Source organism: Humulus lupulus, chromosome 9, assembly GCF_963169125.1.
Source record: "Humulus lupulus chromosome 9, drHumLupu1.1, whole genome shotgun sequence".
Classification (NCBI taxonomy): Eukaryota; Viridiplantae; Streptophyta; class Magnoliopsida; order Rosales; family Cannabaceae; genus Humulus; species Humulus lupulus.
Window position 1 is genome coordinate 39,286,529 of NC_084801.1, and position 11,764 is coordinate 39,298,292.

At 33.9% G+C, this 11,764-nt stretch overlaps 1 protein-coding gene and 1 long non-coding RNA gene across 8 annotated transcripts; one reads left to right on the forward strand and one right to left on the reverse strand.

Moving 5' to 3' along the window:
- Positions 1-487: 487 nt before the first annotated feature.
- LOC133799629 (uncharacterized) lies at positions 488-5,151 on the forward strand. Its single transcript, XM_062237625.1, has 3 exons — positions 488-569; positions 3,942-4,037; positions 4,208-5,151. Exons 1-3 carry the CDS (start codon positions 488-490, stop codon positions 5,149-5,151), a joined length of 1,122 nt encoding a protein of 373 aa, XP_062093609.1.
- An 893-nt stretch (positions 5,152-6,044) lies between these two features.
- LOC133800806 (uncharacterized) lies at positions 6,045-10,399 on the reverse strand. 7 transcript variants are annotated; one of them, XR_009876620.1, is made up of 5 exons: positions 10,247-10,399; positions 9,869-10,122; positions 9,321-9,405; positions 8,875-9,096; positions 6,045-8,571 (listed from the first exon to the last, which is right to left on the reverse strand). It is a non-coding gene; the product is annotated as an uncharacterized LOC133800806 (long non-coding RNA). The 7 variants fall into 7 exon arrangements; XR_009876622.1 differs by lacking the exon at positions 10,247-10,399 and having other exon boundaries at positions 6,045-6,802; positions 8,511-8,571; positions 9,869-10,227; XR_009876621.1 differs by lacking the exon at positions 10,247-10,399 and having other exon boundaries at positions 8,875-8,929; positions 9,026-9,096; positions 9,869-10,226.
- Between the last annotated feature and the right edge of the window lie 1,365 nt (positions 10,400-11,764).

The window sequence follows — 11,764 nt, forward strand, 5'->3', positions numbered from 1 at the left end:
CAAAAGCCAAGCAGTTAGCACCAAAACCCAAAAAATTGTTTAAGGTACGGGGGTTCTCCTAAACCTGTTTGGAGAAGTCCCCTTCGGACCCAGATCTGGCATCAAAAAAGATCCCGGGAACCTTGGTCGGGAACTAAAAATAAGAGGTTTTTCCTAACTCTCCCGAATCAATCTTGGAACTCCCGAAGTGATTCGGGACAACCATATCAGAGGTATTACCTAGACAATCTATGTTTCAAACCTACACCAGTCTACCTAGAACCACTCTACACGATGGTCGCGGCCCTAATAGATTTATGGCTGCGGAAGTAACATTACAATAAAAAATGGAGAATAAACAAAGGAAAAATACTAGAAAACTTACTGTGAGGTACTGGGTCTGAAAGTTGTAAAGTCTTCGGCGACAGGGTCAGTAGGATCTCAGCCTTGAATCGAAGAAGATGGTATAGCAGGTCGTCTACTGGTTGAACCGGGACTAGACCGTCTGATGGCTGAGCGGAAAAAGGCCAAGTCGGAAACAAACAAGAGCGGAAATGGAGTAATCGTCGGAACAACTCGTTGGCAAATTGGTACATAAAAGCTCTCATCTTAGCTCTGAATGTTTGGAATGTCTAAAGTTGGAAATGGAATTTTTGGAGTATTTATAGGGCAAAATCTCATTGTTTGATCCAATGGTTCAGAATGGGGATCCTTAGGATATCCACATATGACGGTCTCGGATGACACAGAGGCCTTAATTAGCCCAATCAAGCACCAGATCGTGGATTCGCCAATCCATAGTCCACGCCTATCTGATCCAAGGGTCCGCATTAAAAGATTTTCGAGGATATCCCCATCCAACGATCCCATATGGTGCAGAGGCATTAAACAACCGACTCAAGTACCCTATCAATATCTTTCGTGTAGACGGGACGCCTCGGAATTCACACTAACACCCATCGGTCACTGTGAAAATCAGAAGATTCTTTCCATATCTATAAGGCGTGAGTGGTACAGACGCACCAATAATTAGGGGACACGTGTGTAAGACGTGGTAAATTCGAAGGGACGGGGATCCCCTAGTGGCCCCTAAGTAAATGAACTTTTATCCTAGGAAACAAACGGGGCTATTTGGATTTGATCAGGGATAATAAGACAAATCTCCCCCATGCAAGATTACCCAAGTGGCCCCCGCAAAAAATGAACTCGTCTTCTAGGAAACAAACCAGGATATTAAGTCTCCACCATGCAAACACGGATGAAGACTAGGGGTAAATGTTATCCCTGTTTTCCCCCCTAAACACGTGGCATGACGCAATGGGCCTATGAGCTCATTTGAAGAAATCCGGACCCATCCTAGGTTTGATGAATAAGGAAGTAGAAAGTTCTAAAGGCCCAGTCATCAATAAGCCCAACAAAATCTGATAGGCGCGACCATGAAAAGGGAACCGGGCCCAAGATGCAGGCCCAACTCACCTTCCCGATCCCAACCTATCCGTATCCTCCGGGATGCGGGATGAGGTGGCAGGTTCAGCAGTTTGGGAATACAACCTTGTCAAGAATGAACCCGAGCCCTGGTAAACGAACCAGGGTCCCGGTAAATGGACCGGGATGTTGGTAAAGGAACCCAGATCAGACATCTGGATAGGGTAGGATTGATCTTCCCTCACTCTGACACATTCCCAAGAAACACGGAAGTTGGTCTCCTCAACTAACCTACAGAAGAGGTTACATACGGAATGTACGCTGCTACTGGGAAACAGTGCTGCCACTACTCTAACAGATCCTGTCCCCAGGATCCCCTTAGAAGCCCATGCGGACCAGTCTGAGGTTATGTACTATTGACAAATGTACGGCTTGGCCACGCTCAAGCCGGCCCAATGGGCCCTGATTAATATGTATTATTTAGTAATATCTTTTGTATTAAGCCTCCATTAGCGAGCAAACCATGATTACATCCTTATTGGGCCCGGATTAGTCCGGCCCGAGCCCATCACACCTAACTACCTATAAATAGGAAAAATTGTGCATTGTAGCGGGGATCCCAGATTTTCTCTTGTAAGAAATTACTGTGCTCAAACTTGCAGAAAACTCCATTGTCAAAAGCTCTCTAAGCTCTAATACAACTAACTCGTGGACTAAGGCTCATTAACACCCCAACCACGTAAAAACCTTGCTTGCATATTTTAAATTATTTCTTTTTAGCTCTCTTATCTTTCATAATTATAGTTTCAGAAAAACTCGGTAAACAAAAGGTGTCCTAATTTTTATAATAATTTTGTTGGCACTTTTCGTTAAATGCATCAGTAAAATTTATTATTACAGGGATAAATACGTGTCAGTAAATTGACATTCCTTTAGCATTGCATCACAATTAACGCACCAATAAATGTAACTTTCCTAGCACGTTTCACGAGAAGCACTAGGAAAAGTTTAATTTTTTTGTAGTGTCATTTTCCGTCTTGGTGTTCATGTAGTGATCATAAAGTCTATTGAGAATGTGAAATCTACATATGAGTTCATCTTCTTCCCTCTTTATTCTTACCGCCACAACTTGAGGAGGATCATCTGTAGTTGGTGAAAACAATGGCTCCAAATCTAAATTTAAGATGTTCAGATCTTGAGAGTGGTGAAAAAGAACTTGATCTTGTTTTATCATCTCACAAAGTTATAACTAACAAAGCAATCCAAGCAAATGAGATCTTGACTTATGAATTTGAATGGAGAGAATGATGATGAGTTTTCCTCTATTTATGAGTTGAAGATGAAGAATATAGAATTTGAACATTGGAGAGGGGCGCTATGAACACCAATGGAGAATCACAACAAAAATAATAATAAAAACAACAATGGGGCTTGAACAAGTCAAGGAAACTTTATTCAAATTTTATATTTCCACTCACTTGAGTAATGCCTAAGGGTTCTTGAAGAAAGAAATTAGAATTGGAATGAATCAAGCCTTTCAATCGTTGTAGTACGAAATTTCAAGGATTCTTGGAGAAAATGATTGATTTTTTAGATAGAGTTTTAGGTGTGATCAATCCCCTTTGGCTCTCAAAAACCTTTTAAACAGTGTTAGCACCAACCTATACAAGGTTCCTCGTTGGCTCCAAGTAAAAAACTCGTTGGATTCAAAATTCAAAAAATGGAGACAAGCCACCAGCTAATGGTTATTACGACATATTGCCACATGCCTTTCAGCCAAAATGCGGGCTTAAGGGATATGTCTCCTAGAAATAGAAGACTGCTCCTAATTTGATGGTTTAAGAACGTGCCTAGAATACTCTAAAAATTGTCAAATTAGTTCTAAGAGCACTCCCAATGGGTGCTCTACTTCATCCTTTAAAATACCTCCCCAAAACACACATTTTTCTATTTTACCTCTAAGTTTTACATTTTACCATACATCAGATTCTCTATTTTTTTCTCTATATCATTTAAATATTATATTTTCAAACATTTTTATTCATTTCAAATATTTTCTATAACTATCAATAATATCCTTATATATTTTAATGTTCACAATATCTACACATATGTAATATCACGTAATTATATTATAATTTAAATTTATCCAAATTTATAAGATAAACTAAAATATCAATTAATCTAAAAAAAATTACAAATAAGAAATTTTATTACCCTCAAAGTATATTTTGGGAGTATTCATTGGAAATATTTAAATATAATATAATATTGTGAAGATATTCTTTGGTATATTCTATGGATATTCTTCTTTGATATATATATATAATATTTTGAAGATATTTTTTGGTATATTCCATGGATATTCTTCTTTGATAATTGTGAGAGAATATTCTTAGCATATTCTTCAGTATATATTAATAATATTCTTTTGATTTTCTCAAAACTTCGACTATAAATAATATCATTCTTTTAAAAAAATTTACAAACACTTTCATTTCTTTCTTTACACACTTTTTATTCTTCTTTCTATATAGTTCCTATGGATCCTGACTTTGAAATATTTGACTCTTCGTCATCTGAGGAGGAGGAGGAGATAATTTTAGCTCTTGCTATTGAAGAAGAACGCTTGGGTAATGAAAGAGGCTCAACATCGCATCGTAGCTCTATTCCCCGTCGTGCATTCATTCGAAGAAATTCGCTTGAAGGCCATCAACGCCTCTTTCAAGATTATTCTTCTGAGTCCCCAACATATCCACTAAATTTATTCCGTAGGAGGTTCCTAATTTCTTGCGTATTCAAGCCAAAGTCGAAGCATATGAACCATATTTCGTCCAAAGAAGAGATGCTGCTAAAAGATTGGGTCATTCCTCGCTTCAAAAAATAACTGCTGCAATGAGAATATTAGCTTATGGAGTCTCTGGAGATTTTGTAGATGAATACTTGCGGATTGCAAAAAATACAGCAACCGAGTGTTTGAAAATTTTTGTTAAGGCTATCATTGGCATATTCTCCCATGAATACTTAAGATCCCCAAATGAGAACGATATAGCTAGATTGTGCGCAGTTGGAGATAGTCGTGGGTTTCTTGGGATGTTAGGAATTATTGATTGCATGCATTGGAAATGGAAAAATTGTCCAAGTGCTTGGAAAGGAATGTATTGTGGTCATATTCACGAGCCAACTATAATTTTAGAAGCTGTAGCGTCATATGACCTCTGGATATGGCATGTATTTTTTGGATTGCCATGCTCCTATAATGATATTAATGTCCTAGAACACTCTTCTATTTTTAGAGAGCTTGCTGAAGGACATGCTCCAAAGGTCAACTACTCAATAAATGTAAATGACTATTCGATGGGCTACTATCTTGCCGATGGTATATATCCTTCATGGTTGACGTTTGTCAAAACAATTCATGCTCCACATGGCCCTAAAAGTAAACATTTTGCAGCAACTCAAGAATCAGTAAGAAAAGATGTAGAACGAGCTTTTGGAGTGCTTCGAACTCAATTTGCTATTGTACGTGGACCGGCACGATTTTATGATCGAAAAACACTTAAGGAGATTATGATGGCATGTATTATTTTGCATAATATGATCGTTGAAGACGAGCGACATACTTATCTTCGAGTAGAAGACTTTGGTTATGAACAAAACGATGAAATAACCGAAGAGCCTATGTCCCATGAGCATACAAATGAATTTGTAAACTTCATTCAACGCCATCATCACATTCGAGATTGAGGAATTCATTTTCAACTCCAATCAGATCTTATTGAACATTTATGGGAAATATATAGTAAATTTTAAGTACTTGCATTTTATATATTACTATATTTAGCCTAATATTTGTGTTCTTATTTTGAGGAAGATGTAACTTTAGTTTCTTTCTTTTTACTATCTTAAGCCTAATATTGTATTTTTGTCTTGTTTTATTGTATTTTCTTGGAATATAAAATATGTAACCTTAAATTCAAGATATTAATCATCAAGTCAACAATATTGCCTTTTACATTAGGAAGCTTTTACAGCCAATATAAATTATTGCAATAAGCATTTATGCAAAAAAGTTTCTTTCAGGAATAAACATTTTCATCATTCAAGTGTTCTATACAAAAAAGTTATCAAAAGTAACCATCATTGAGCTTTTGTTTTGTACAATGCAAATTTCTACATAGAAAAGCTATGGGTAATTTTCTATACAAAAAAAAAAAGCTATTGGGCTGTTAGTGTATGCATATTTATATGAAAAAAAAACTATAATAAAAACTAGTAAAAGAGAATTCCCAAAAGTGGTTGCATTGTTACCTTTCAAGAATACCAAAGCCCAAACACCATCTAAATCATGGCTTTCTAGACTTTTGCTTCTCAAGTATTTCCAATTGGAGGCTACAGAAATACTCTTGTTGCGTTGGAGATAAAGTTGATACATCTACTCTCATAATTTATAACTCCCTCCTCATGATTTCATTCTCTTCTTTTGTTTATCCAATTCAAGTCTTTCTTTTGCAATGTGGGCATACTCTTTCCTAATTTCTCCCTTCTCAGCATTTGATTTGTTTCTCTCCCCTTTTATTTCAATCACGAAATCAGTAAGATTGGAAGAGTTATCCTCTTGCCTCTTTCGCTTCTTTGCAGCCTTCTTTCCTATTGGTCTCTCTAAATTCACATCTAAAGATGGTGCTACAGTATCTTCATCTATGAACTCTGGTGCATGACCATCTCGAATTATTGATCTTCTTTAAGCTTTCATACTGCTACCCTCAGCCATTGATTCTTTCCATTTTGGATGGTGTCGTAGAATAGTCCAACAATGAAGAAAGTTGAATGAAGTGGGATGGATACTTCGGTAGAACTCTTTGGCTTTCTCAATCTGAAAATCAAGTAAAAGAGATGAGAAATATATAATTCAAAGTGTTATATATAATAGAAATTATATTATATTATTCGTGCACCTTATCTTGCTCATTAGCCCCACTTGGAGACCTTCTTTCAATTTGAGCTAAGGCCCCACAAAACTTATTTGTAGCAAGTTGGATAGTAGACCATCTATTTCTAATAGAGCATGAACTACGTTCAGAAGATATAGATTTTTTGTTTTTCTCATAATATTCATGAACTCTAAACCAAAATGAATATTTTGATTGATCAACCCCATTGATTGGGTCCATACTAGTTCAGCCAAGCTAAAACTAGCAATTTGTCATTTTCAGTGCTAAAATATCTTTTTCTAGATTTAGTTTTTCTACTACTCCCATCTTCTAGATTGGATGGAGTATATTGCGACTCTAAGTCATTCAAAGATGGGAGATAGTCATTGTAGCTTTCTTCCCCCTCTTGTAACAGTGTAGTGAAGGAATGAACCCCATGGAGTTGTGAGTCCATCCTTCAAAATCTGACAAGAGATAATCATAAATTTCTTCCATATATAATATGTATGTTGCAATGCTTTAAATGCCAACTAATTCTCAATAATTTAAAAGAGAGAGAGAGAGGAGGATCTGTGATAAAGTTAAACCAACTTTGTTATAGGAAGATTATGATCACTCTCATTTATTCTCTCCATTTTCTCAACAACTTCAAGAAGCTAAATAGTTTATAAAACAAATCCAAAAGCCCCAGACTTGGAGTAGATATCATTTTAGATACTATTAAAGATATATAAACATTGCTATAATAATAAATCTCAAAGGGAACAGAGAATTAAGCTCTAAGATTACTACAACATAATTTGCTTAAACAAACCATAAAAACAAAAACAATTCTTTTATAAATCAGTCATTAAAAACCAAAAAGAACTAGATAAGTAAGAACGCCATTGTTGGAAATCATACCGAAACAGATCAAGCTAATTACTTGAGAATCAATAATGGAAAACATGCCAATTAAATAAATGTTGGGAAATACCTTTATGAAATTTAAAAGGATCAGTTAGTTATAACTCAAGTTTTAAAGTGAGCATTATCAACTGAGAGCACTCTGTCTATATATTCTAAAAGGATCAGTTAGTTATAACCCAAGATAGCTTGAGAAGTTAGCTCATATTGGTTGCTAAAAATATCCAAGAGATAATTTGGAAAGAAAACACAACCAACTTAACTGCATCCAAGAATGGCATCTTATTTTGACAAAAGCACAAGTCATTAAAGTTTAAAGAGTAACTAGGACATCTAAATTATCACATCCATCTATCTAAACAATTAATTGGGTAAAGTGAAGCATATTTGTTGAATATGACACTAGCATTATTTTTCTAGAAATATATTTAAGAGTGAGAAAGATTGCAGGGTTCCTTTTATAAGCATAATAAAAACTCCAAATGAGTACTATTTAAGACTTGTTGAAGCTCAAACATACCAAATATATATTATAAATATAATCATTTTAGTTCCTCGGCACATATTGACCACAAGTGAGAAACACTGTACTGATAACATAGCCATTTTGCAACATGTGACAGCATTAAAATACAACACCTATTAAAACCTATTTAATGTGCTATATAAGATAAATATTGAGACAATGTTGAAAAGAATTTGCAAGACTTAATATGCTTAAAACCTATTAAATTATTATGAAGCTTAATAAAATTTAATGATGATTTTAACCATATAATTGAAAATTATTTGGAGACAAAAATGTGCTGGTGGCTTAGCTTTCCAGGCCATTTTGAGGAAGCTAAAAGCCCAAGAATAACTTTTCAGGTAAAGATTTTGTGAGACCACATGAATGTTTTCAGATTCTCATTCACATCCCTATAACACCTCATAAAAAATGCACCTTAAGAGTACTAGAAGCCTCTGCGTACCTAGATACATTCTATTTCAGATCTGTGAAAAATAAACCTTGAATGAGAATCAGCATATAAATAACCAATATAATCACAGCTAACATAACAGTTCATAATAATAAATCCTTGAAAGCCATACATATATATCATCACAACCTATTCATAAATCAATCTACAGGAAAAAAGAAAAATTGCACTACTTAGAATAAGAAGAATGCGAAAAAGTTCAAACTACCCCAGAATCAAACGATTTAAACCTTATTATAAAAAATACCAAATAAGACACATATGAAGTGAGAGAAAGAACACAAACCGCTTCTTTTTTGCCATTTTTCTTCTCTTCTAAATCTTGAAGAGTTCCATCAAGCCGCTTCCTGTTTTGCATAAATATGTGAATTTACAGTCAACAATTTACAGTGACAACTAGAAGAGATTAAAAAATATAGCACTGAATGCAATTGTACATGGTATGGTATGGTATGTTATGAAACAAACGAAGTAAAAGTCCCACTACTAATATCTCAAACATTTCACCCTAGCAAAGACTTCAACTCAAAAAAGAATGCATCACAACTTAGATATCATATCTTAGTCATGACTATGAATTTCATATAGTAAGAGAAAGCTCCAAAGTTTACAATGATCCATATAACAAGAAAAGAGAGGCAGAAACATACAATTCAACAGAGATGTATTCAATTCTCTTGCGCACATTTGCATTGGCGGGTCGAGCTTTAATCATAAAATATCACCTCAAAAATAATTATTTACACGGGTACCAAACATAAATTTTAAAATAGAAAACGAATTGGAAAGAGTGTAAATGACCTTGAGGACAAGCTCATTCTCGCCAAGCTTAATGGTGTACTTCTTTCTCACTTGGTGATTCTTTGAAATATCTGATAAGCACAAAAGAAATACCATTTCAGATCAATATTCGAACGTAATGATCTCCATGTGTTTGTAGAAATTCATGAAAAGAAATTTCTAAGATTATTAGGTCTAAAGGTGAAATTTGAAGAGGGTAGAATGGATTTGCCTTTTTTCCTCCCTTAAATTAGCATAACTACTTTGCCCACAATAATAGCAAGAGAGTGAAGTAGAGAAAGAGACAGAGGCATACCTAGCAAGCTCGGTGCCGCCGCAACCACGAAACCACGCCTAAGGTAACTTCACTCACTCTACCGAACCAAAATCCATTGCCACACCTGCAATCACAGAGAATAAAAGATAGAAAGAGCAATAGGGAAAGAAAAAAAAGGAAACAGAAAATTATATATATATATATGTAAGTTTCAAAAAAACAACAGATATTGCAAGTTTTGCACTGCCTCCACGTTTTTATTTCTTTTTTTTATTAATCTTTATATATATACACATACAACTGAGCAAGATAATAATAATAATTATAATTATAAAGAGAGGAAAAAACTATTAGATTTGGTTCAGAGTATGAAGACAGAAAGATTAGTCATCAATAATGAAGATGAAAGTGAAGAAGACAACGACGAGGATGATAGTAAAGATGATAATGGTGGTGGTGGGGATGACGATGACGATGAAGAGAATCAAGTAGTTCCATGGTCAAATAATCAGTATATATATTATATATATATATATATGCAAGACTTGCAGTACCAAAATAAGAACTTGAGTGTGTCATTTTGTTACCTGATTGAAAGAGAGTGGGCGTGTCTGAGTCTGAGATGCTAAAGTGGCTGGTGTGGGTGTAATGAGGAGAGAAGATAAGCACTGTGAGGAGGGGAGGGGAATGAGGAGCACGAACTAGACAACTTCTGAGCTCTGTCGTGGTCTTTGGCAACCTTGAACATAGAGAGAAGACGAGCACCAACCCTTTGAAAGAGAGAGGTTGAGGACTAGAACTTACCGAAATCAGAAGTGCTAAAATAGTCTCTGGCGCCCATCTTGCAAGAAAACGAGGGAAAAGATTGAGAAAAGGGGAAGAAGTAAAAAATTAATAATATATTGGGTTGAGGATGAACAGTGTATCTAAAAAATATTTGTAAAATGAATCTTCTGATGTATTACCATTTTTCTTAGTTTTAGCTAACTGTTTTTTACAATTTTTGGTAATATGCCTCACCGATTCGGAGTGCTCTAATATCATTAAATGTATATTTAATGTGTTCATCAAATCACTTGATGCTAATAATAAAGAGAATCTAATATTTTACTCTTACTTGTGTATTGTTTTACATTTAACCAACTCTTATAGTCTTCAGAGATATTTAACCAACTATTATGAAGTAAATGAAAATAAAAAGTACAAACAAGATAACTTTGAAAAAAAAATACAATACGGTGTATAAAAGAAATTTGCAGAGGAAATTATATGTTTTATGGTTTTTATTAACAAGTTTACAAAAATATGATGTTTTTTATACTTATTTTATGGTGTTTTTTTAATTTTCAATTTTAAGGATTTAGTTTTCCATATTTTTGTATAAAAATTTGTTTATGTCATAGTTTTACTCTTAATTAACTTTATTTAAATTAGAAGATTATTTTAGTCATTTAAGTGTTTTTCATTTGATTATTTTTATATTAGTTTCATTATATAATATTGGCGAGAACTTAATCTATTTTGTTATTTTTATAATGTTTAATCTTTATTTTTCATAATTTAATGTCACAATTTAAATTGCAAATACATTTTCACTTTACCATTTTTAGTTTTCATATCTTCAATTTATTTTCTCTATGATGTCTTACTTCTCCTCCCTCTTTGTCAAATTTTTTTGGAGAAAACTTCTTATTTAGTCGTCTCCCTTCAACTCAAAATATTTTATTATTTATTAATATTTTTTATTATTGCACTTATTTTTTTAGGGGTATTTGCGGTATAAATACCCAATGTTTTACACTTGTTACAGTTAAATACCAAATCTTTTATTTTTACAGAAAAATACCCAATGTTTAATATATGTTAAGATAAATACCTAATCTTTTTTCTTTGCGGCAAAAACACCCAAAGTTGCTAAAACATTACTTTTATCAGTACCTCCTCTGTAGGAGCTGTAAAGTGTTGACTCACCAGATATGTATCACTCCGTAATTTTGGCATTTTTGTTCTCAAAATATGTATTTTTAAATTTTAATTCATTTAAAATGTCTTTTTAATTCATTTTTGTAATTTAAAATGTTTTTTTTTTTAAATATTATGAAATGGACAGATTGCAGAGTGACAAATGTTTGCTTAGTCAATATATTTAACAGCTCCAACAGAGGAGGTACTCATAAAAGTAATGTTTTGGCAACTTTTGGTATTTTTGCCACAAAGAAAAAAGATTAGGTATTTATCTTTAACATATATTGAACATTGAGTATTTTTGCCGTAAAAAAAAAGATTAGGTATTTAACTGTAACAAGTGTGAAACATTGGGTATTTATTAGGGGTGTGCAGAATATATCCAATCCAATTACAATCGACCACCAAAAATTCGATATCAAATTACTATTGGATCAGATCGAATGTAATTTTTAAAAATCCAAATTGGATCGGTCGGTTGTTGGATGGGGGTCCAACATCCAATAAAAACTGACCGA